The sequence below is a fragment of the Festucalex cinctus genome, chromosome 13, assembly GCF_051991245.1.
Source record: "Festucalex cinctus isolate MCC-2025b chromosome 13, RoL_Fcin_1.0, whole genome shotgun sequence".
NCBI classification, from domain to species: domain Eukaryota; kingdom Metazoa; phylum Chordata; class Actinopteri; order Syngnathiformes; family Syngnathidae; genus Festucalex; species Festucalex cinctus.
This window is the reverse complement of record NC_135423.1, coordinates 12,643,030-12,669,737: the sequence shown is the minus strand read 5'-3', so window position 1 is coordinate 12,669,737 and position 26,708 is coordinate 12,643,030. Positions and strand designations below refer to the sequence as shown.

General features: G+C 41.8%; 1 protein-coding gene and 1 long non-coding RNA gene across 7 annotated transcripts in view; one reads left to right on the top strand and one right to left on the bottom strand.

Moving 5' to 3' along the window:
* The window catches only part of actn4 (actinin, alpha 4), a 48,881-nt gene that overhangs the window by 18,380 nt on the left and 3,793 nt on the right, over nt 1–26,708 (bottom strand). For all 6 annotated transcript variants that reach the window (XM_077540114.1, XM_077540113.1, XM_077540115.1 and 3 more), the window contains exon 2: nt 331–445. In XM_077540114.1, coding sequence (XP_077396240.1) covers nt 331–445 — 115 coding nt within the window. The remainder of the gene's footprint in view (nt 1–330; nt 446–26,708) is intronic.
* On the top strand, nt 22,072–23,432 carry LOC144032745 (uncharacterized). The gene is made up of 3 exons (XR_013287783.1): nt 22,072–22,478; nt 22,846–22,932; nt 23,014–23,432. It is a non-coding gene; the product is annotated as an uncharacterized LOC144032745 (long non-coding RNA).

Genomic DNA, 26,708 nt, shown 5'->3' with positions numbered 1-26,708 from the left:
CAAATATGCACATACTGCAAGTTAATATATGTATTGTACATATACAATATATGCTGGCTGAGACGCTGTTGCCTTTTTCTAGTATTGGATTCCAAGTGACTGTTGATATAGGGGCAATATGTTTGTGTTTCTGTACTAATTACAGAGTTGATAGCCTGTAAGATGTCATCAAGAAAAATCTGTCTAGGTGTGAGTCACACAGAAATATGCATTCACTGGTTAAATACCCACTGTATGAAATCTTTGAAACCCCATCCATGGCTTTAAACCGCAGTTTGAAGCCCTAACAGTGTTTTTAAATTAGACATCATAACATGAATCAGGCATTACCTGAGATGACCTCCAGAAGCAGCATGAGCTTGAGTCCATCCCTGAAGTCCTGCTCGATGTTTTCAATCTGTGTGCCGGCCTTGCGCAGGTGGGAGTTGCACCATGCCGTGAACGTCTATATGAGGACGCAAAAAAGTACACAATTCATGAATGAATGGTACGCAGCTTTCACTTCCACACAACAACAACAAACCTCCCATTACTCGTTAAATATGAGAATTTACAAATTCCAAACGAATCACCTTTTTTGGGGGCCCGGACATGGTCAGAAACGTACCTTTTTTTTTTTTATTTCATGCGCATGTACAGTAATAATGTATGCTTTAAGGATTCCTGAACACTATGCCCTAAATGCACTAAAATTAGGGGGGTTCTTGCAGACGAAAAATAAAATAAATATATATATATATAAAATAAAAAATCAACGACTCGTGCATGAAATTGAACAGGAAGATGACCATTTTGGTTTGAAGTAGCTATTTCGAGTGAATGTCAGTGCTCTTAAAATTTGACTTAACTCCTATTAGGGATTTCATTAAAATAAGCTTTGAACAGAAGCAGTTACCCCGGGTTTACACCGGTTGCGGTTGCGGTGCGGTTGCGGTGCGTCCGGCGACGCAAGCAATTAGATTCCATTCATTCGAATGGTGCAGTTTACACCGCTTGCGGGTGCGTTGCGTCTCAGCTGCAGCGTGCCGCAGCCCTTCCGCAAGGATAGACCTATTTTCTATTTTTGCCGGACGCCGCAGCGGTAGGCCTCCGGCAAATGGCAAGCTAGCACAAAACACATCGAGCGGGACAGGAAGACCGACGCAGTTTCAAAATAAATTCCCGGTTGCCTTTCAAGATAAAACACTCGCCAGCTCCTATTTCGCAAGCATGCTAGCAAAACGTGATGTGGGCGTAGACGGGCCTGGAGTTAACGTGCGAGGTGCTCATTCACGGTTTAGACACCAGCGAACATGGACGAGGAGAGGTTTATATTGGAGGTAGAAAGCCACAAAACAAAAAAAGTCCACCTCTCTTTCTGCTTCTCTGTTGAGCACAGACTTTCTGTGTGTTTGTCGCTGTTTTTAATGCCACATGATCGTGCGCGATCACGCGAGACACGGCGGGAAGTGGTCGGCGACGGAGCTGCCGGACCGCAGCTGTGCGGAGCCGGTGTAGATTGGCCAAAAAATTGACCCATCCGGAGCACGCAGTCAAGACGCACCGCAGCCGCAACCGCACCGCAACCGCAACCGGGGTAAACCCGGGGTTACTGTAGACAGCTGAGACATGTTAATTGGCTTTTTTTTTTTTGCCTGTGCCATCTGATGTGGGCGAAACATGGCATCAAAGTTTTAGAACTCATAGGATTCACCATGAAAATTGGGGTGTGACGACCTCAGGAAAGTTAGGGGAAAAACACAGCCCCAGACACCAATATCACCAAGCAACTTGAAATTGGGTGGACATATATATAACAAAATGCAGTGAAATTCTCTCAAGGACTCAGTAATTACATTTAAAAGGAAGACGACTATTTTGGTTTAAAGCAGCCATTTGGGAAGCAATTAAATACTGCATAGCCACCAATGACAATATAAGACCCAAACGTGGGGCAGACGTGTCTAATCTATACACTTATTTTCACTTCAACTTGAAAGATATGACAGATATCCAGTTGTGTTTTTACATAGTAATTTATTTCATTGTGGATGTGTTTATTTAACTCCTTGATGGTTTGATGTTGCAAAATAAACATACCAGAGGGTTAAAAAGATATTGAATAGACAGGAAGCGAGGTCAGGAGCCAGTCTGTTGTGACAGGAAGTGGATTTTGGAACCACAAAATGGTGGCTCTCAACACATTGTTTGGCTTCAAATAAACTTTTTTTTTTTTGTACATTTTCATCCTGAGTTGAGTTGAGTTGAAACGAGTGAAGATTTATGTTTACTTTATGCTTTTATCAGTACTTTCTCACAGCAACAACCACAATTCAGCTTGGTTTAGCCAGAGCCTTTTTGAAGCCCTTAATTGAACCCTAATTTTGAAACACATCTTGGAAACAAGTTGAGATTTATGGTCAGTTAATGTTTTTGCCATCATTTTCTAGCCCAAGGTTGCTCATGAAAAACATCTACAATCCAGCCTGCTTTTGGAGCACATTCCCACATTCATGTCACATTAATCCCGACAGGAACTCTGACTAAACATCTGTGATACTTGTAATGAATTCCATAACACAAAACAACGACAAATCATAAACAGACGTGTGGTGGGAGGAAAAAAAAAAAAAAAAAAAAAAAAAAAAGGCTCAACGGCTCACTTTGGAATTCACCATCCTTCACTTCTGGGCTGCAGGCATTCCCAGAGGAAAAATGTACTTTGGTTATTTAAACAAAAAAAAAAAAAAAAAAAAAAACATATAAATACACTATATTTCTATTACTTCTATTCTAGTTAACATTCTTTAATCTTTAGTTTACTTTAAAACCATAATTCTTCCATGAAACCCCAACACATTTTATAATCCTAAAACTGGCTTGAAATCACATTCTGAGATCCTAAATCGCCCATGATGAAACCCTACTTCAAAATCCCAATTTTGTCTTGAAATTTTACTATATGCTAAAGACGATTCATTTTGATATAGTCCATCAACCAAGGATCACTGAGAATCTCAAAAAAATAAAATTGAGCCATCAATTATGCATCTAATTACCCTCACACCTCACAGCTGAGTTGCAAAACACTATAATTGTGGGCTCCTGGTGGTCCCGCCCCCTCACAGCATCCTTCCACAGTGGATGGTACAAAGCGTGCATTGAGCCAGGCGGATAATGGCACCCTTCAACCCCCCCGCCCAATAAACGAGAGGGTGGGAGGTGGTGGTGTGGTGATACATATCACATAAGCAAACAGACAAATTTTGGGGTAGGAGCAGGCCAACAATGCCTCCCTTCTAGCGCATGCACGCATCAATGTAGCAGGAAGTGGTGCTGTAATGGCAGGAAGTTGCCACTTAGATAAGAATTTGAGCACCACCATTTAGATCACAGGTGTCAAACTCAAGGCCCGGGGCCCCAGATCAAGCCCACAGCATCATTTGATGTGGCCCGCGAAGGCAAATCATGCGCGTCAACTTCTATGATCATGGCTAGAATCTATACCAAAATTTCATATAGGAATGTGTAATAACAGTGAGATTTTGCAATATTTTTGTTACCCTTTATACAGTAACCTAAACAATAGTTGATTCATTTCCCATACATTTTTACATTGACAATGTGTTATTTCTAATAAAACACTTTTTTTTTCTAAATAAAGAAGTACTTGTTAAAATTTAAAAATCAAATCAATCTGCCTTAGTATTTTATTTTTAAAAATAATGGTAAAAGTAAATTGGATTGGCAGACCAGGGTGGTGGTCCCCCTTTTTAAGAAGGGCCGGAGGGTGTGTTCCAACTATAGAGGGATCACACTCCTCAGCCTCCCTGGTAAGGTCTATGCAAGGGTGCTGGAGAGGAGGGTCCGTCGGGAGGTCGAATCTCGGATTCAGGAGGAGCAGTGTGGTTTTCGTCCTGGCCGTGGAACAGTGGACCAGCTCTACACCCAGAGTCTTGGTCGCCAGAGTCTGGTCCGCATTGCCGGCATTAAGTCGGATTTGTTTCCAGTGAGGGTTGGACTCCGCCAAGGTTGCCCTTTGTCACCGAATCTGTTCATAATTTTTATGGACAGAATTTCTTGGCGCAGCCGAGGCGTTGAGGGGTTCCGGTTTGGTGGCCTCAGCATCGCATCTCTGCTTTTTGCAGATGATGTGGTGCTGTTGGCTTCATCAAGCCGGGACCTCCAACTCTCACTGGAGCGGTTCGCAGCCGAGTGTGAAGCGGTTGGGATGAACTCTGTATCGGTCCGTCGTGGTGAAGAAAGAGCTGAGCCAAAAAGGCAAAGCTCTCGATTTACTGGTCGATCTACGTTCCAACCCTCACCTATGGTCACGAGCTTTGGGTCGTGACCGAAAGAACAAGATCCCGGATACAAGCGGCCGAAATGAGTTTCCTCCACAGGGTGTCCGGATTCTCCCTTAGAGATAGGGTGAGAAGCTCGGGCATCCGGAAGGGACTCAGAGTCCGCGTTGAGAGGAGCCAGCTGAGGTGGCTCGGGCATCTGGTTCGGATGCCTCCTGGATGCCTCCCTGGGGGGTGTTCCGGGCATGTCCCACCGGCGGGAGGCCCCGGGGACGACCCAGGACACGCTGGAGAGACTATGTCTCTCGGCTGGCCTGGGAACACCTTGGGATCCCGCCGGAGGAGCTGGTTGAAGTGGTTGGGGAGAGGGAAGTCTGGCTTTCCCTCCTAAAGCTGCTGCCCCCGCGACCCGACCTCGGATAAGCGGTAGAAGATGGATGGATGGATGGATGGATGGATGGATGGATGGATGGATGGAAAAAGTAAATAAAATACAAATGTTTCTATGATTTTTTTTAACACATCTTTTAAAAATAATAATAAAATGAACCTATGTTGATGCTTATTTACATACTCAGGTTGCTATTCACCTATATGAGCAACCACTGGCACGTTAGCATTTGATCCAATCAGATTATAGCACCTGCCAACAGGGCAAAATGTACTAATCTGCTTTTAGTTGTGCTAGCAGGGAGGAAGTGTGCTTGTATTCGGCGTAACAAGGTGTGGAACCCCTTGTGTGCAGTGTTCAATTTGATTTAAATTTTGCGCCTAAACTCCTTGAAGAGGTGTTACACCTGCCCAGGTGGCCCATCAGCTCAAATTATTTTGTGTTTCGTTTTGTTTTGAAGGATCCCATTCTAGTCATGCACGTGATATTTTTTCTGGTGGTTGGGATGAAAGAAGAAAGAAACTGTGTGAAAGAATACCGTTGCTATGGCAACTTGTTGCTGAGGAGGAGTGGCACAATGTGCTTGCAACACTTATTGCAGAGGGGTAACAAACGCATTATTAACACGACCGCATTAACATCAAGATAATGTAAATAGCTGCCATTTAGCAAAAAGTAGCTGCATGGCTAGCAAAGAAATAACATCCATTCAAAATTATATCACAGTAGTTCAGGAAACATCAACAAGAGAAACACAAAATAGGTGACAAGGCTTGGAGTGACCATGACTACCAATGACGCTCCAGCACCATCTATTGGTGATTTGTCAGTGTTTTGAACATCGAGAAGGCGTCATTTTATCCAGAAGGCGTCTGTTGGGGTCTGGAAGTGTTTAAGTTGTCCAACATGTCTTCGTCAATATAGATTTAATTTAACCACCCTGTCCTCCACGCTTCACTGGTGAAGGGTGGAGGGTTCTGCAATTTAAGCCGTCTGCTATGGATTGCAAACATCTTTCAACTCCCTTTTTCCGAGCAAAGCCTGAGGTTAAAAAGGTAAAAGCTTAAGTAGGTTATTTATCATTTATCACAGGACACTAAAATCCAAACAGCATGAAAGATGATAAACCCCTGCAGTGTTAGATAATATTAGAACCGGTCACTAGTGGATAACGTTTACACGAAATCCAGCACACATGTTCATCATGACAGGATGTATGCGATCTAACAAGAACCTATGGTGCAAAACAAAAAGGTAGTCGGCTATTTTATTTTCAAGGTGTCATTGTTGGATGGTTCTGGGCTTTTGGCCATTTTCTGGGGTCGGACCTGAACAAACTACTCTTTGAAACTCCACCTGATTGGCACACAATCGAATTGAGTACAGTGGACCCCTCCATATTCATGCTATTTATGGATGCTTTTTGGGAACATATCCCCCAGTATTCACGGAACTACACACTTGTTTTGTGTTTTTTTTTCTTTTTCTTTTTTTTCTTACCCGTGCTTATCCCCATTTTTTTAAGAAATGTGTTTTTCGTCCTAATTGACCTTACCGTGGCCCCTCCCCGCCCACTAAATGAGACTAGCAGAGCCCTCGGACATTTACCGGTCAAGATGAGCTGAAGTGCATTCACAGTAATGGCAAAGTTGTCAGATCTTCTTTGTGATTTCTCGATCAAGTATTTTCAAAACGATGATATTTTTGCAGAAAAATCAAACATGGTGTAAACACACGAGTTTGAAAATTTTGGAGGAATTTGGGCCATTTCCATTGGTCGTACCTGAGTGAATTCCAACCAAGGAATTTACCCATTCACTACCAAAATAGGTCTAGTTGTATGAGATAGATGAATGATGCAAAATTGTGGAAATTGTTAGTTTTCAGTACAGGGTGTAGGCGTAGTAGCTTAGTGGAAACGTATGTCGTAACTCTGCTCCATAAGCATCGAGTTTACCCAAACGTTCTGTGTATAAAAGAAAGCGATCCATACCACATGTTCAAAAGTCTGCCACTGCAGTGTTAACATCTGCTCTGATGATTTTCTCATTTAGATGTTGGTCCGGTCCACTATCATCACACCAGCCTTGTAGAACAGAGGCGATGACACGGTTCTCAAGTTATGACATCATCGTGATGTCTAGTGTTGAGTCGTGTCACACCCTAACAGCCTATCACTGCAGTATGTATTCTCACACATACGCTGTATATTGGGTTTAAGGATCGTAGGCAGGCAGTGACGTGCCGACACCACAAACGAGGCTGACTCAGGTGGAGAGAAGCCAAGATGACAAACACGAGCCATGAACAGCTTGTTAAACACAGACAGACACACTCTGTTTGTGTATTTATTGAAATACCACAAAGAGGAACTGGGGGATAAAAATAAATAAATAAATAAAAAACAGAAGTTGGAACACAACACATGTCTGATAATGAAAAGGCTCTTTGAAGCAAAGTGCAATGAAGCTTGTAAAAATTGAGACTGGACAGGACCAGGGAGGACCCTGGAGGATTAAACACCACCAACCAAGCCAGCCTGACTCTATGAATGAAGTTCAGTAATTGACTGGTCTGGTCTGACACAAGCACTGCGCTTTCTTGACAAGAAGGCCAATTAAAGAACAACTTTGACCTGACACACATGCATGCTGTCTGGCATCAACATCACAGGACATAGATGTTGCATTGCAGTAGTTTTCAGACATGAAAATAGCGTCCATCATCCATCATCATCATCATCATCATGCCTGTAAGTAGGGGGCACCTTAAGAGACACCGCACACACTTGTATTACTAATAAGTAGGGGTGTGAATTGCCTAGTACCTGACGATTCGATTCGTATCACGATTCACAGGTCACGATTCGATACCGATTAATCCCGATACGAATTTATAAGTCGATTGTTGCGATTTTTTTTCATTCAAATTTAGAAAATACTAATCAGTAAGCTTGTAGAGTGTAAGATTTATATGAAAATGTATTATTTATTTATCTGAAATTTCAGTCTTATAGAGGTTGTAATCTGTTTCATGTTTGAACAGCATTAAAATAAAATATTAAGGCTTAATGTTCCGTTCATATAACATTCTTCCATGCTCAAGGTGTGAATCCTAAAAAAAAAAAAAAAATCGATTCTGACGATTATTGAATCGATTCGAGAATCGCGCGATGTAGTATCGCGATATATCGCCGAATCGATTTTTTTTTTAACACCCCTACTAATAAGTATGTGCTTTATAGAAAGTCATTAAACTCCGCCTCCGCCACCATTAACAGCTAACACAACTCAGATCCTTCACATTTTAGTGGCACCCTTCTGTCCAGTATCCGTGGTTTAAATTGGGTGGCCATCAGACAAATCTTTAGGACAAGTTTTTATTTGAAGCAGCCCTGGCAATGGCTAAAATGACTCCAAAAAAAAATCGCCACTGCTTAAAAAAAAATTAATAAATGCTTAAAACAAAAGAAAATAGCAGCCTCATGATAGACATACCTACCAAAATTCATATTGCTAGTTGAAACTGCCCCCCCCCAAACAATAAAATAAATGAGATGAAATTACTGTTTTATTTCAAGTTATAAAAACCTGCTGTCATATTATGTGTCCACAGGCAAATTACATAAATCCAGCCTTCCAATGTCTTTTTGGAGATGGCTTCTTTACATTTTGTGGGGTTACTTCATGATAAACTAGCGAACTAAATTTCATGTTACCAAGTGAAACAGGCTTTGTATCATACTATACTGTACTACCTAGAAGAATGTGATCTTTTACGTGTATGACTTATATCACGTGTGGCAATTACTTAACTGAAATGGAGGTGTAACATTTCAGGAAGGCCTTTCAACTTTATACTGAAGTAATACATACTGAGGTTGTTCTCTATTTTTAAAACAACACCCCCACAACAAATATACAGGTGCGTGCTAAAAGGCGACGACCCACGAACTGGCTGGCCTCACTTGACATTCCATGCTCCTCTGCTCATATGATGCTGCTGTAAGTGGATACGCAGCCTCAGCTACTGTCGCGTGACAGCAGGAACTGGACACCATCCACACAACCTCACAACTCCACCCCCAAAACCCCACTCAGCCCCCAGGACATGAGGGTGAGGCCTACAAGTGAATCCAAGTGTGTTTGACAAGTGAAAGGCTTAAATGAAAGAAGCAGCCAGCGGCTACCAGTCTGAAAAGTCGCTTGGAGGTCAGCACTTGACAGTGAAGATGCTTAAACCATACACAAAAGAAAAAATGTGATGAAGCCAAAGCAGACCTCCGCTGCTCTTCTTGGTCTCATTATCCTCTCAAGTCTGGACAGGTTATCATTAACATATGTGCACTAACACACATGCAAACACAGCAAAGTTAGATTCACCTTCTTGCTACTTGTGCTGACAAGTCGTCAGGGAAAAAAACCAAAAAAAACAAAACTCTGGTTCATCACAAGGCATTTGGTTGAGATCTGACCTCACTTATTAGCATTTCAAAAGCCATCAAACCTAGCCACCATGCTCTGCACACACGCGAAGACGAAAAGTCGCTTTAACAATTTAGCATCATCCATCTGTCTAATATATGTGGTTTAAATGTGGGAGCGACGGAGCAAAATCTCTAGTAGTTCGTCTTTGAAGGACCCTGGAAATGACCAACGAGATCATATGGCAGCTTTAAACCAAAACGGCAGACTTCCTGCATCTTTTTTGGCATGGTTTCTTGAGGCTTTTTTGTGGGTCTTCTCTCTTCTATGATTGTCATGCCTGCTAAATTTCATGTTGTCAAGTAAAACCTGCTCTGGGGCTGAATTTAAAAGCAAAAACTTGTGGGAGGTGCAACAAAGCCATTATTTGTTGTAATACCCTGAACTTACGATCCGACATATTTTCCCCCCACAGGCATTCATTATTAGAGACGCCGTAGCGCAAATAATCACTGGATATAGTCCGCTTGAAAAAAAAATAAAAGGTCATGCTTCAAAATGGCACAGACAAGTGGGAGTTTGTTAAAGGATCCTTTAACTTTGTTAAAGTCCTAGAATTCCCCAAATGGCCAACCACCTGTTTAATTTCATTATTAGGTCCTTGAGACTTCTGAGTGTGTCATGTCATGATAGAAAGGTCCACCCAATTTTGTGTTATCTGTGAAACTGGTGTGGGTGGTTCATTCCTAGAATCTTCAAAAGGATCAAAGTTTGAAGGTGAGCCTATGCTCCATCCACAATAAATGATGTAGATTTAAAAGAAAATCTTAGCAATTCAGCGTCACCAGTGTGCTGAGTATATATCCAGCTCATTTGGGCAAATTCCATATAGAGTTCGACAAAATACGGGTCCTAGACATTACCCGAAATATGTCTGCGACTGCTCCAAACCAAAACGCTCAACTTCATGTAACAGTTCAACCTGGATTATTGAGATGTTTTCATGTGTACCGTTATAGACATTTATCAACACAACTAGTGACAAGGGCTATTTTTTTACTCAAAATTCCAGTTTTCTGATGAATAAAACAGCAATTACAAGAACAATTTTGAAGATGCACACGGCATAGCTATTTGGTAACCTAAGCTGCTTATGTGACGGTGGCATGTTAGATTGCCCTGTGGGGACACAACAGCAACCATTCTAATCCTGTTCGTGTGTGTGTGCAAGATGATCCTCCTGACCCAATAAGTCACTATTAACCGCTCACACTGTCAACCTGTCTTCATACAAACCTATTGGCTGTTTTTACTGCTATAATGATTAAAAAGGTGACGGCGAGACAGGAAATGAGTGGGGATGTGGGGGGGGGGGGACTTTCAGACTAAAATGTCAGGCTGTGCGGTTGGTTATTTGTTCATTTATTTATGTCGCTTCCTGTCTTTGTTGCGGGGTAGACAGCACCAACCGAAATATTTGCATGTTGAGACCTTGCTCTTTCAACATTTCCACTACACTATAAACTTTTGAAGTTTGGCAAGTTGTTGCTCAGTGTACGTGGTCTGACCCAATACATGTCGACACACTGCTGCAATACTCTGAGGCTCATTGCACCACCAAGCATTTTTTTCAGGTTGAGAAGTTGCAGAACTATATTTTGAAAGTATACAAGTGCCACACAGCAGACAAATTCTCTAGGATAAATTAGTCTTCGAGAGACCCCTTACATTGGTCATAATTACACAAAAATTGTAATTTCGAATCAAAACAACTTTGAGAGATTTTGTGGGTCTACTCATGAAAGACAGGCCTACCAAAGATAGCGTTGTTGAGGAAACTGTCTTTTAAGAGGCTAAATTTCCAAAAGATTTCAGTACCAATACCAAGCCAAATGATTGCTTGTAACCAAATAAAGAAGGAAAAAAGTAATAGATGCCTTTCGTCGAATAGTAGACTGGTATCTTCTGCATTTCAGTCATAGAATATACAGTAACTATGAGGAAGTACGTACTGTAAATTTAGGTCTATAATGCCGGTTTAATAAATCACACCAATCCCAAAATTTGCACTTGGAACATATTAGAGCAATCTAATTGGCTGTTCAAAAGATGATTCATAGCTCTGGTGACATTCATAATAAGGTTGTTTCTCTGAAAGGCTAACAGGAAGGAAGTAACCAAACTGTTCAGCTGCTTTTTATGGCCAGTGAAGTGTTGGCATGCACAACACGATGAAATCACAGAAGAATAATCAGTGATCGGTCCTGGCGTCCACTTTGTCTGTTTCTCTCATATCACACCATCGCTTCAGTTTCTCTCCCCCCTGGCCAATCAGCAGCCAAGCTAATCCACACTTCCTGTCTTGAGGCGCGCTTCAGGAAGCCGAGCGTGGGTGGAGGGAGGACGACGTCCACGTTCATTGTCCAGGAATGTGAGGTAAAGGCCTCCAACAGAATGGGAAGTTAAATATTAAACCACCCGGGCGTGTCCGAACCACCTGAGGACGAAAGGCCATCCAATCAAAACGCACTGTGTTTTCTTCAGACCCTGAATGGAAAGACCAAGTTCATTTTAACTGAGGTTGCCACATGCTAACTGCTTCAGGCTTGTTAGTTCATGTTGACGTCAGTTATTTCCTGTCAGCTGGATGATGCCATTTGCTCAGAAGATTATAATGCACAATCACCGCAGCAGAATTTGAAAGAAAAATGTTGGGCGGTGCGCCAGAAAGGATTAAACATTTCTGTCAGTAGGAGGCACTTATGAGTCACATCAGGGTGCAACCATCAAACAAGGCGGTTGGTCAAGCTGCACCGTTGTGGAGTTGACTACGTATGGTGTTTCATTTTATGGTAAGGCCAACATTTACACCATACTCCAGCCACACACAATGGAAAAAAACCCAACCCAATTTAGCGTTACCCATCTGTCTAGTATATGTGGTACACATTTGGAAGCAATCAAGACAAAACATCTAGCAGTTTGTCTGAGAAGGACCTCTGGCAATGAACAAGATTTACATAAAAACAACAACAACAACACATTAAAACCAAAATGGCCGATGTGATGTTTTCAGGCATGGTTGAAAACTTTAAACCGTTTTGCGGCTCTTCAACATCATACTTCACCCAACTCAAATATTTCACAATTTTATGTCACCCATATGTCTAGCGTAAGGCACGCATTTCAAATGTTCAAACTTGCTGTGTTCTTCCGGGATTGGTTTTTGAGACTTTTTGTGGGTCTACTCATAACTCCGGGTCAAAGTGAAAAATGAAAACCAAATGCAATTTTAACCAGGATGAAATAGGACAAGCCGTTACTGACTGACTGGCTAGTAAATCATTTCATAACACATATTGACCTTCAGAAAGTCAACTGCAATCTTTCCGGATGCTCAGAGGACTTTGTTAAACTATAACAGAACGTCTTAACTCCATGCACGTTTCCCTTTTCTTTGACTTGTCTATGCCGATTAGGCTATAATTTTAAATAAATATGGGACTTTTTTTTATTGCTGGAAATGCAACAAAATGGTTGAAGCTCTTGTCATTTGTACTTTATTGCCATCATTACTATTAAACACCCACTGGTGAATGTGAGTGTGTTTTCCTGTCGGCAGCACTTTTTCCCACAGTTCCAATCGGGAGCTTGGCCGGACCACTGGGAGCTGCCAGCGCATAGCGTCGGCTGTTTATGTTGGACTTTTACTATTAAAAGCGACAGTGGAATGTTTCCTGAGAGTATGGTGTTGATTAGCTCACATGAAAATGGCCACACTGAAGTTGAGCAGCAGAGTAAAAAAGAAAAGTGGGAAATTATCATGGGAAGTTAAGATGGGAAATGTTGTAAATATTCAAAATTGGAAACTTGTCATGAGAACTTGTGGGAATTAAGTAGGAATTGAGGTAAGGTATCGTAGTAAAGCATAAAGGCAAAAACTTTGTTTTGCCATAAGAGGACACCCATGCAAAATGCCAATGGTTCTCCTACACGCAAGGGCATTACAGGACCTTAACTGCTCCATTCCGGAGCCAACATTAAAATTTTGGAAATTCCTGGTTTATTCCAAATAATTCCCATGGAAAGATTCAAACTTGATCAATTCCCGTAATTTTGAAACCTTGATGGTAACCAGGGAGGTATATCAAGTTGACATGTGAAACTAGTTGGGGAAGTTATTGTTCTGAAAAGGAGAAGTAATCCTGCAGTGTATCAAAGGATTCTTTTCAAACTCACCAGTCACTGCCTAATTTTATTCACTAAACCGTGGGCTTTTCCTCCTCAATTATTCAAATAGCAGCATGTGTAAAGATACTACAGTCGCTAATGCACACACCAACAAATCGAGCGTAGGTATATTACTTCATTCGGGACTTTAGGAAAATAAACACTTTGACCTTAGGAGGTCGGACCTCACAGAGTTCCAACATAATAGCAATATTAGTCTTACATAAAAACGTGTTAAAAAAAAGAAAAGAAAAAGAAAAGAGAAGAAGCAGGTGAGAAAAGACTCAGGAAGTACAGCTGACCACTTTAGTCAAGAAAGGTAGGAATTGGGGGGGGGGGGAGCAGGTTAAACATTTACAGTGCTGACACACTAGTGTGCATGCCTGAAGCACAAGTATGCACATGAAGTATGACAAAAACAACACTTTAAAGATGTGTCATGACTAAAATGCTACACTCAATCCCGTGGAGAGCGCCACATAGAGGCTAATGAACATAAAAGCACAGCAAGGGTGTGAAAATGCCGCTCGACGGGAGTTTCAGGCCTGCCTGGTCACCCGGGCTCTTCCTGTCCCGCCTCCTCCTCCTTGTCTCCACCCGCCTGGCGAGCTTTTACCTTATAAGGCAAAGCACCCAAGCCACAGCCTGTCACCGTGACGACAGTGATGTAACAGGCTAGCAAACTCCCGCCGACACACCGCGATCAAGGTGACAGCACAGTTACCCCGACTGTCCTGCTTTGTGGTGTGTAACACAACACCGCATAAACACATGCAAGCACACAGACACACATTAAACTGTTCTCACATATATGATGTTGTGCAGACAGGAAGTGACAAAGCAAGTTAAATCACAAGCAAGACTTCCTGGGAGTGTACTCAAATGCCTCCTGTTCAGTAGCTTTACAAAAGACAGAATGAGTCAAATAAAAAAAAAAAAGCACCGTTCTGCTGACGTTACATTTGAGTGACTGAGAAAATATGCAAAGAATGCTGCCAGGAAGAACAGGAGGAGGAAGAGAGTCCTTGTAAAAAGTCCAGCAAGGGTCCAGAGTTTCCGCTTGTTGATGACCCATACAAAAAAAAAAAAAAACACACACTAGGTCCAGCTCGGTCACACATTCCAGAGAACAGATGTGCACAAACACACATGCACACCTCCCTCTTTATGGCTTCATCATTCTCTGGCCTAATACCTGAGCGGCGTACGAAAAAATAAAGCGGATGCCAATGCAAATCTCTGTGCAAAAAAAAAAAAAAAAAAAAAAAAAAAAAAAAAAAAAAAAAAAAAAAGTTTAAAGGAAGGCTCCTTTAATTTTACATGTATGGCTTGATTGGCAGTAAATAGTTAGTATAGCTACGAAACATGCATAAGAGCTGAAGAATACACTCCTATATTGATTTATTTAACTTTTTTCAACATAGAAGTACTTCCGTGTTGCAACGCCCCCAAGTGGTGACGTCACTAGTGTGTATACTCGCTTGGGGAACAGTAGTTCACGCAGACATAACAACGAGGAAGACACAAACGTCAGTTATGCCTTACTGTATTGCAAAATTTTGCAAGGCGTCGGCAAGGAAAAACCCGCGAGACCCCCCCCCCCCCCCCCCCCCCCCCCCCAAAAAAAAAAAAAGCTACTTGAGTAGACAATGGTTTGTTTGCTAAGTGCTGTCAACCTCCCGAAGGACAAGCAGGCGTGCGCGCAGCGAACATTTCAGGCATGAGGACTTCGAATATATGTTACAATTTGAGATGGGGTACGCCACACGCCTAATACTAAAGCCCAACGCAGTACCGAGTATCTTTAAAGAACCAGACGTGGGAAATAATCAAGCCGATGGAGGAGCCGCAACTGCTAGCAACACGGAGCCTTCACTCTCACAACAGCCGGCACAAATCGAGGTCTTACTACGGCCACTGAAAGATCTCGGAGAAGCGAAGCAAATTTAAAGCGAAAGGTAGGCATGTTTCGGGGGTGGGGGGGCATTGGTTATTATACTGCACGGACTGTTTTATTTCATAATTCATTTGAAGGTGGCCAACGCAGGGGCACGTCGGCACGTTACCGTAATGCACAGTATTAACAATCGTTGGGGCGGCTGGCTTGACTTCGTCTTTTCGAGTGGCGGCTGGCCTGACCGCAGTGGGACGCTACGCAAAAAAGAAAAAAAAAACAGCTAGGGGAGGTTGGGTGCTGTAACGACGATACATTTAATTTTACTATTTTTTCTTTTTCCTGAAATATTTCGTCAGTTCCACACGTTTTGCATTGCTCGTACTGTGTGTCACTTTACCTGTTGGATATTTGCTCCTCCAAGACTTTTCTTCTTCACATCTTTCATCGCAACCAAAGCTATCCTGAGAATGTCTATTTAGTATTGCCATGTTGAATGTCTGATGTTCCAGGATGCAGTTGAGATTGTCCGCAAGGAACCGATCCTCGAGTTCTTTCATTTCCAGACAGCACACATTCATTAGCGGATTGTCCATTCCTGCAGCTCCCGCACGAGCACCACTCACCCCCCGCCTGATTCACTCGTTCGTCAAAGTTTATTTTGTGCCCGAAAAGACCATCTGGCGCCACAACTTTCACATCCAAGGCAGACTTTCCTTCGGTAGGGTTATTTTGTCGTGTTGGCTCGAAGCGATAAGGTTTAATCCTTCCGGGTTTGACGCTAGATGCACGGCTGCGTTGCATAGTGCTTCCATAGTGTAGCGTTTACACACTAGTGACGTAAACATCCGGGTTATTTAGTCACGTGTAACAAACATGCCGGCGTTCGATTCATTTTAACAATGGTTTAAAAGTTATTAAATGTACATAAAAAAATAATCACGTCACCAAATTAATTATTGAAAAAGTAGCAACTTTTTGCTGCTAAAAATGGATCAATAAGTAAAGTGTCTCTTTAAGCGCTGACAGTGCAGGGCCAAGGTCAAGTCAAGACAAATTTATAACCTGAAAATGTTTGAAAAACATGATGTTTTAGGGGTGTTAAAAAAAATCGATTCGGCGATATATCGCGATACTACATCGCGCGATTCTCGAATCGATTCAATAAAAAAAAAAAAAAAAAAACGATTTTTTTTTTATTTTTTTTTTTTTAAGAGCTCAGAATTGTTCATTCGGTAGTCTTACCGATTCAACGTCTTATCATCATTGCCTTTTTTTTTTTTTTTTTTTTTGTGTGTGTGTGTGTGTGAATCGATTTTTAAACTTCAATTTTTAATGGAAAATATTCAACAAAACGTCTGACTTCGGGTTAGGATTCACACCTTGAGCATGGAAGAATGTTATATGAACGGAACATTAAGCCTTAATATTTTATTTTAATGCTGTTCAAACATGAAACAGATTACAACCTCTATAAGACTGAAATTTCAGATAAATAAATAATACATTTTCATATAAATCTTACACTCTACATGCTTACTGATTAGTATTTTCTAAATTTGAATGAAAAAAAATCGCAACAATCGACTTATAAATTCGTATCGGGATTAATCGGTATCGAATCGAATCGTGACCTGTGAATCGTGATACGAATCGAATCGTCAGGTACTAGGCAATTCACACCCCTATGATGTTCTATCAATAGAATAGAATAGAATAGAATAGAATAGGGTATATGCCACGGAAGAGGCAGGACTGTTTTTGCACATGAGCTTTGGTTCCGGTTCGGTTTGCGATGTGTGGGCTATGTGCTTCCGACTTTGTGCCCCTTGGTTGCGCGTTCGCAACCCGGACCGGACCGGAATCAAAGCTCATGTGCAAAATCACGGAAGTTGGAAGTCCCGCCTCTTCCATGGCGTATACCCCATAGAATTGCAATATTTTATTTTGTATAACCCTAATGATCGTTACTGTTAGAACATCAACAACAGCAATCTTTAAACAGTTATTTTATCATCATAATTATAATAATTTCACTCATGACTGTTTGACTGAAATCCTGATTTTGTTAGATGATAACGCAAGCAACAACTAAATAAAAACATAAATGTAGTAACTTCTCTACAGTGTCTGGGTTGGATGGGCATGGGCAACCAATAGAGCAGCAGCAGCAGAGAAGAAAAAAAAAAAAAAAAAGTGGTTGTCTCCATGTTTCGACGCTGACATAAATCATAACTCCGATGATTTATGGTCTGACTGCAAGTAGAGAAAAGGCTGGGAGGGGCTTCGTGTCTGCACAACTGAAAGTCAAGAAGAAGCTCTGTGGTTTTTGTGGTTTTCTGCTAATTGCTGTTTCAAACATTAAGTCACAGCACATGCAAAGTGAGAGAAGAAGCTCGACTCAACGCGATGGATGGAAAGCACAAGAACACCTGAACACCCACAAGAGACGCAATTTTTTGGGTATTGGTTCCGGTTGTTAGATTTAGTAAACAAATGGAGCATTTTTCAACAGAGGCAAAGCAAGAAATGTAATCGTACCACACCTCCAGTCCAATCGGTGGCAGTAAAAAGAACACGAGTAATTTCCAACTCGACCATTTGCTTATTCTGAAGTTGAAACCACTGTGGTCTTTTTATATATTTGTTCTTGGTCATTATCTTCTTCTTAATCTTGGCCTACAACCGTTTTTTTTTCTCATCATACTGATGTGACAGTATGATGGCACTCAGGAAGTTGAAAGGCAAGAATCTGATGAGTCCCAACTGTGTGAGTGTACACATGCCGGTGTGTTTTCTCTGGTGGAAAGTTGTCTGCCATGTTTGGTCTTGTGGGTCAGTAAAGCCGTCCGTCGTGAGCCTCCCATCCCTGTCTGATCCAATCAAAGCTGACCCATGGGGGATTATTTAGTCGACAAAGACTCCTGTGTTGGCCCCCGTCTGACTCACAGCGTTGTCATTTTCAGCTTAACCGCCATCCGTGTTACTCCGGCTACACTTGTGCTACTGATCGCAACAACTGATGTGAAGGATTCCATTGCCACTTTCCCTCACTTTGATCATCTATTTTGGTCTTCTCAAATCAACACTCCTGGTGCAAGAAACATGTGTAAAGTCTATTTTTAAAGATGCCAACGCCTCCCATTAATATGCAGAATTTTCCAGAGTTGCTAGTTAACAAACAGTCCACGACCTGGTCATTGTGTGGAGCTGTGGAGATGCAACTAAAAATAAGATGCTGTAATAACAGGTTGCTTAGCAACAGCATCCCAAGTAGTTGATAGCTGAAAACGCACAACTGCTGCTGCAATAGAATGCTTCAAGAATAACAATATCGGTGATCAGAAAAGTTGGAATATTTTTTTCTTTTTTGGTCAATTGATTTATTGTTCAGACTAAATGTTTACGTATATTGGTCACATAACATATGAATTTAAGTAAAGAAAGCTTTTTAGGTGTTCATTGTATCAGCAGCCTCTTTCAGGCAGAGATCTTTCAAAATAACCACCTCAAAACATAAGATAAAGCACACCATTGAGCCACCTTTGCCTTTTACCCAAACACAGAACCCACCAACAAGGAATTTTGCTGCATCAAACCTTATTTCCTGTTCTCGATCTGATACTATCACCAAAGACAAAACTGCCATGTTGACTTCTTCCCACCCATTCGTTGTTGGTACAATTCATGTAGAAAAAGACCATTTTGAAGGGCTCTTGATTCTCAACATTTTAGTAGCCTCGGGAGTCGGGACACCCCTATCGATTACTACCTAATGACATTGCTAAATACTGTACAAGTGTACATGTACGCTTGCAGTAAAAGAACTGTATGCGCAGTTAGGCTAATGGCGGCTGTGCAACACACCTCCAAAATCAAACAACCAATCAGACCAACCAAACAGGAGTCATTAAAAAAAATAAAAAATAAATAAATTACTCTGTCCGCCTTCTTCTCACTGAAGTTTGCAACACACTCTGCGCGGCGGCATAAAAGGTCCGTGTGAAACATGGACGGCGACGGCGCAAAAATGGTTCCGGGCGGAGCGCCGACTTAAATTTTTCCAGTCGACCTATTTTTAAAGTCGACATAGTCGACTTGGTCGACTTTTTTTTCCCCAGCCCTAAATGCTTGTTGACATTTTTCACAGTAAAAAAGGTTCTTGTGGTCTATGGCAGGTGTCAATGGTTGTCTCCTCCAAATCGTTATAGCTATGGTCTCCTCTAACTGACTAATTCGTTGCATAATTCACAAAATGGTGGAGGTAGGTCATGAGCCACATGTTAATTACGCAACTAATTTTTTAAAAGTAGATATTTGCCCACATTGTGGATATTATAAACAGACAGTGAAGCAAGAACTGGACATGTCAAAAGCTTTGTCCGTTTCACAAAAAAAAAAAAAGATGCTAGCTAACTACACCAGCCAAGGAAAATGCAAAGCCAGCAATTGATGCGAGTCTGTCAACAATCCCATCCAACTCAGACAAAGGGAAGAAAATAACCCAGGCTGTGTGGGAGCCTTTATAGCCAGAGATTTCCACCATATTCTGGAGTAGACAACGCCAAGATTCAACACTGGCTGAGGACTCATGGAGCCGTGAGACGTTTGAACGGGTTGTAGGCTATATTAAACAAGCCAACATAGATACTTAGTGTTGTTTGATCATAGATATGCTTTTGCGCTACGCTACTTCTGCTCTGCAGTTGATACATTGCACTTAATCTTTTTTTCAGTGTGAGCTGATCACAACCTTTGGACATTCATTGTCTTTTAAGCATTCATTCTTCCTGCATTGCCACCATTATTCACCAATGTTATTTTTACAATCAGTGGTCTGCAGTAACATTGGGCTATGTAGAAAAGTCACCACAAAGCTTCAGGGCAGAAGGGTGCTTTAACTTTTTTTTTTTTTTTTTTAATTCAATTATTTCGGTTATTAAATTGTTTCAGTCCTAATCTGCAGTATGTCCAGCACCATCCTTTTGTAAAACAGAAATCCATGTTCAATATCATTAAGGGAAGACAAATACTACTGTACTGTCAGACATTATGACCATGTGTAAATTTTCAGGATCATTTTAGTAAGTGGGACTTCTATCCAACCATCTATCCATCCAATCATCCATCCATCCATGTTAATTATTCAGAAGAGTTTTCACTTGATTTTGCCTGCCTTTGACAATATTGAGTACATTAAGAACATTCTATCTTGAGCTACGATGATGATTTTATATGGAACAAACCAAAAGGGCTAAGACATCCACTGATTCACCGTCTCCACTCCCACTGTACACTAAGGCGAGGAGGGGGTGTAAAATTAAAGTCATTTTAAAGGGATTGTGCAGTGGAAACCACCATTTTGGATTCCTCCACCCCGAGGGTGGGGGTCGCGTGCGTGAATCTGGGGCATGAGGATCACTGCATTAAACCAACAGATGGGTTTAGGGCTGACCTATACGATTTCTGTTGTTATACACTGGCTTCCATCTTTTGGCTTGATGCAACTTGTGTGGCTGTTGAATACAAGTATTAAGAAAGAAAGGTACGAAAGGTAATATAGAAAGCAGCAAAAGGCCGCTTTCAAACCACCCAATACTACAAAAGCAATCAGTCAGGAACAATCAGGCCTAAACATTTTGTGCTGCATTCAAATCCTATCCCAGTTGGGAGCACGTTTTTCCAAAACCCTGATTAACTGTAGCGGAAATTGGGATGAGTGAACACTGTGTGATGAACACACGTTAAACACAAACACACGAGTCAATCCTCTGTCACATCAGGATATAATCCGGTCATCTGATCTGGGATATAATCTCTGTGAGTTAAGTGGGGGTTTGCGGGGTGGACAGATGCCACATGGTGCATGTGGAGTGCACCATGGTGGAGCTCTGAAGTGGCATTTCCAAAAATACAACGCAAAATGAAAGGCATCCACACCAACTCAGAGGCCATGGAGACAAGACGATAGTGAGAGAGGTAGAGAGAAGAAAAAGCTTCTGTACAAAATCACCAAAAATATATTCAAAATATTTTATGGTTTAGGCAGACAACATCTGCAAAGCTACAGACCCCAACTCTGTCTGTCTGTCTGTCTAATGGCAGGGAACAGGACACCCAACCCTTTCCTAGCAAATAGCCCCCCACCCCGCTCCCCTAACCTACAATGAGCCACCAAAGGAATGTTGCAGCCCCCCCACAAAAATCCCTCGGCCCGCCTGAGCTTCATCACGCCGTCCAATGGCTGCACGGAAGTGAAAAGACTGAGAGGGGTGGGAGTACGGCAGGGGCTGGTGGGGGCTACATTCCTCACTGCTCTGTCCTCTGGCTGGCCGTCTGCTGGATGAGTATTGTGGATGGCGGTCAGCTGAAGGGGGTGGTGGGGGTGCTATGGAGGGTTTACCCACAGCTGACCTGAAATCAGCTGGCTGGGTAGGAAGGGGGGGTGGACGTGGCGGATCAGGGATGTTCACACTAACTGACAAAGGACAAAATCAGTCAGCAATGGCCAGTTAGTACTGCAGAGATAGGATCATCGGTAGCCTCCTACGCACTCTTGAGGACTTGCATGCTGCAAGAACTAGGCAAAGGGCAGGCAAAATTCTCTTGGTATCACCCAAGCCCAAACACCACCTTTTCCAGCTCTTTTCCACAAACTCAGGAGCATTACTGCTGGATCTGCATTTTCAGACAAGCTGATGCAGCTTCCCACAATCAGATCTATTGTATAGACATATAAATAGTTGTCAAAAACAAACAAGTGGCTGGGATAAAGTCAGGGCTTCCCGCTATCCCATTACACCCAACAACAGTCAGGATTGTTTTGCCTTGGCTGAGGTATAGGTCGCTTGCACATCGTAATGCATCATGGGAGTTTTTCCTTCGGGCGCCATATTGGGTGTCCTCCGGTTCACAAGGTACACTCGCGAGTTACACGGTAGAGCTTATCAACCTGATGTAATTTTCGCAGTATTTTCACGATTTACCGGAAGATCAAAAACAACGATACAAGCAGAAGGTGTCTCTGTGTGGCGGGATTGATCCTAATTACGTCCTGACCAAGGGTGATTTTTTTTTTTGACGGAGAAAGCTTGCTGGCCAAATGTGACATCTCTGGACATCTTTCCCTACCTCGTGTTGACAACATGCTCCATAACACGCCAACAAATCCCTGGAGGCTTACAATTATTTTGTAAGCGGGTGGATACAGAGTGTAAACTTTAACATCGCATCAGAAGAAACGGTTGCTGTTGCACGTAAGTAAACCACATGGTGTTGGTAATTCTGCACACAAAAATGTTGATTTGTTCTCAGGCTTCCTGTTATCATTGTGTTTACATGCACAGCTGGCTTTACCTGATGTGGTTTTTCTAATAATTTTATAACAGGCAAATATGGCAGAGCGTATAAGAATAAAAAGTAACTGCACAGCCTCCCCGTGGCTTAATTAAATTTAATGCTACCCTTTCACTAGTTACATGTTACTTAATCAACTTATTCTAAATGGTTAAGGTTAACCACTCTCAGAGGACGTATTTTTAGTTTCAGTTTCCAGTACAATAAAACGTGTTCATGGTAACTACTGAGCATACTGACAGCTTTTCTTATGATCTCACGGTTAAGGAGGCTGTCACAACACCCAATTTCTGTCTGGTGCCAGATGGCAACAATTCCCATCACTTGTCACGACAACACCAATAGTATTACCAGGTATGTATGGCTTTACTTTTTGTAGTTTCTTATTTAATTCTATGTTTCATATTTTCATTACAATGTTTGTAATATTTTCAGATTCAGGCACAGATGAGTTTAACTGGACGGGACTTCTGCGACTTTGTGGTGTGGACAAAGTGTGATTGAGCGAGTCCACCCAGATCGCTCGTTTTGGCCAGTTGGAAAAGCCAGAGTTTTTTTTTCCCAAAGTCCCCTCCTTACCTGAACTGCTCGGGAGAGCATTTACTAGATCAGCAGTGGACTTCCAGTGTTCCTGCTCAGCCGCTGTCACCTACCACTTGCTCATGTACTTCAAAGATGCGGAATAAAGTAGTTTTTTGTGCTGCAGCAGATTGTAAAATCAAATATCACCCTAAGTGTGCCAATCTAGACTGCCAAAAGGACAGTGGTTTTGTGACAAGTGTGAAACAAGGATTATTGGGAAAACTGTAACACAGTACTGGTACTTGTCTTACATTAAACAAATTTAAAAGAGAGCAACTTTTTCCTCTGTACATAGCATAATGAAAGTCATTGCGTACCCCATCAACATTACATCATACCATCATCTCAGGATGGTAGGCACCTGTGCTAACTGCAACAATCTCTGCCACTTCGAGTCGTCTTTTCTTTGCTTGTCTCTCCTGTGCACGTTCATATCTTGGCACCGACTGGGCTGAGACATAGATGATGTAACTTGGGACCCAACTTTAATGTTGGAGCCCAGTCGGGATGATTGGACAGAAAAACGGGCGCAGGGCGACCTGTTAAAATAAACAAATATATAAACAAATAAAATATGGAAAGACTGGTTATTTTACCGCAGTAGGGTGGCCGTGAATAAGTTCTTTAGCATGATGTGTAGGCTACCGGGTTCTGTTTTCTTGCATCACCCCCGGGGGTCTGTTTTCTTGCATCAGCCCCTTCTGTCTCTTTTTTTTCCAAGTTTACATTTTGCCACCAAAAAACATGTTATCGGCATTAAAAGCCCAAGACTAATCAATCCAATTTCAGCAGTAAACACTTTGCACTGGCACTACTTGCGTGAAAATGTTCGATGTTAGCTTTCGGCTAACGTCCGCTAGCCAGCTTGTACTACCGAACTTGCTTGCTCATGAATCCAAAACATAAGCAACTTGCCCATATATGGGCGGTCGAAACGTTATTAATCCTCATGCATTAAATAAAGGTAAACAAGCTTACCGCTCACAAAGTGATCGCTGCACACACGAGCCCAAAGTAACGACTTCCCTCCGGAGTCCGCACTCCTCTGTCTCCAGGCCCTGGTTCCTAATTATTTTCGGAATTCGGAAAAAAGACCGACCATTTTCCCCCTTGGCTTTGTTCGAACAGCCAACGATGCAGCAACAATGTACCATTTTAAACGCAGAAAACAAACGTGATAGATACGTGTTAGACCGAATCGCTACGTAAATGGAGGCCACCCAGCATGGCGACTACAAGAAATCCGAGGCGGAAGTGACGACATGTGCAAGCGACCTATACACTATTTTGTTCCAACTGTCAAAAGTACAATCAATCTATAATGTGCTGCAAATTAATTGATTGGCATACTATTAAACAGTGGTGGTAGTTGCATTTGGTTTTAGTGGCAACACGCTTAGGCAGCAAATTTGGAGTAGAAAGGTGTGTGTTTTTTCAGTAAGTAAATTGTATACACCACCAAAAACAGTTTGTTTTTCAACAAACATACAAACAAAAACCATGGAATGAAAAAGGAATTAGTTGGGGGCTGACAGATGTGTTTTTCAAAATTGCATGAATTAATGGCAATTTTATTGTCGAAAATGGCCACATGTGGGAGGCCGATACCAACCAACATTGTGAGTACTGATACCATGAAGTAAGTCGGAGTACTATCAGCCCAATACCGATACCTGATATCTGTACTTGCCTATCTCTAAAACATTATCCAACAATCTTTTTAAATAACATGCCCCAATTTCAATCACTTTAGGCAGCAGAGTACTTGGATTAAAGCATTACTTTTTTTTTTGATAATTGAATTATACATAAAAATCTATTTGCTTTTCAAATGTACATGACAGACAGGTGTATATTTTTTTTAACTGGGTACAAAGGCAACCCATTTAAGCAGCAATAAAATCAAATAACGTATATTTTTTTTAAAAATGCATACAGTGCAGTTGAACAGCATTAGAACAAGACGTCACAAAAACATCTTCCGTGCAGCTAATTTGCGAGACGTCGCCATTGTTTTTACCTCGTGTCTGTTGACAAGAGTGACAAGAAGCTAATAGATAAGACTCTGGCCAGCTTCGAAAGCGGAACAATTGCATTAAACCCACCTTTTGTTTCACGCCTGTCACCTGACACAGAGTAAACACACCTAACAAGATTACGCGGCACCAATAACAGCTCAATGACCACAAATGACATCCAAAGTCCTGTCAGGTCACAATCATCTGACATCCCGTTTACACAAGACAGATATTTGCCAGGACGGTTATGCCAATCGTTTGTTAGGTTGGAGCGTACTGGAATGGAATCCATAAATCAACTAGGGCTGTCTATAACAAATATTTTTAGAATTGATTATTCTATCGATTATTGTATCGATTACTTCAGTATTTTTTTAATTAGTCACTGAAAACATGCGTTCGCAGCAACAAATGTGCTTGTGCAAACACCGAAGTGGCCAGACATTGGCTCGGGAGAAAATTTTGTGGCGGACAATTTTTGTGGTCGACTTAACCGAATAAGCCATTTTTTTTTTTCCCCCAGTACTAAAATCAACTTACCCTTAGTAATATCTAATGAAGCGTTCAAATGACAGAACAAACTGTAAAATGCACACTAGTTACCACCAATCTCTCTCAGGAATCAGAATCCATAAATTCACTAATTGCTAATTTTGCCCATTGTAGGTCTTAACCAGCCCTGCCTGCTTTCATGCAACAGCAACAAAGTCCAGCGTGTGCCCACTTTGGCAGCGCCACAGGAAAAAGACGCCTTAGTCCCAGCTTGGAAAAACTTGGGAGTATTTCAACATTAAGACTATTAAAAACACGGCGGGTGCACCACCCTACAATCCCACCAGACAACCACAGACTGGAGTAACTGTTGTAAAAATTAAACCACACACACACACGCAACAAAAGTATGATTATCTGGACCTCGTATCATTCCCTTCATGACTACATTCCAATATTATCCTTTATCTTATCCTTGCAGAAAATTAGACAAATGGCCAGGAGGGACCATCAGCACTAATACTTATCGGTCAAGGTCTGCCTTGATTTGTTTTGTTTTTTTACCTCCTTGTTTGCTCTACCATCCCCGCTCCATTTTCACATGCCCTCGACTTCTGGAAATATGTGGAGGCTAACTGTCACCAGCAAGCTCAGTGTGTTGCAAACGGTGGCGTCAAGGGCACAGCGAGGCGTGTTTTGACATGCAATGGATAAGATTTCAATGATGCATCTAGAACACAGGTTACAAGGGGGTTGTAACTTGTAAACTTGAGCAAAATGAATTTGTATTCATGTTAGGAGCATAAATATATCTTAAATTGTGACACCATCTCAACTCAAGGGATTAATTCTGATGGCTTTCAGACAGACCTCATCGCGGCTGCTTACCCCATGAACAGTCAGATGCGCACGTCAGAGACAACTGCTTTCAATGCAAAAGGGGTGTGGACTGCAAGACTGGTTTTAAATTTCAAATCGTCTGCCTCTGTTACTATTTATTACCCCAGAAGACGGCAAATTCGCGGGCCCAATTCAACC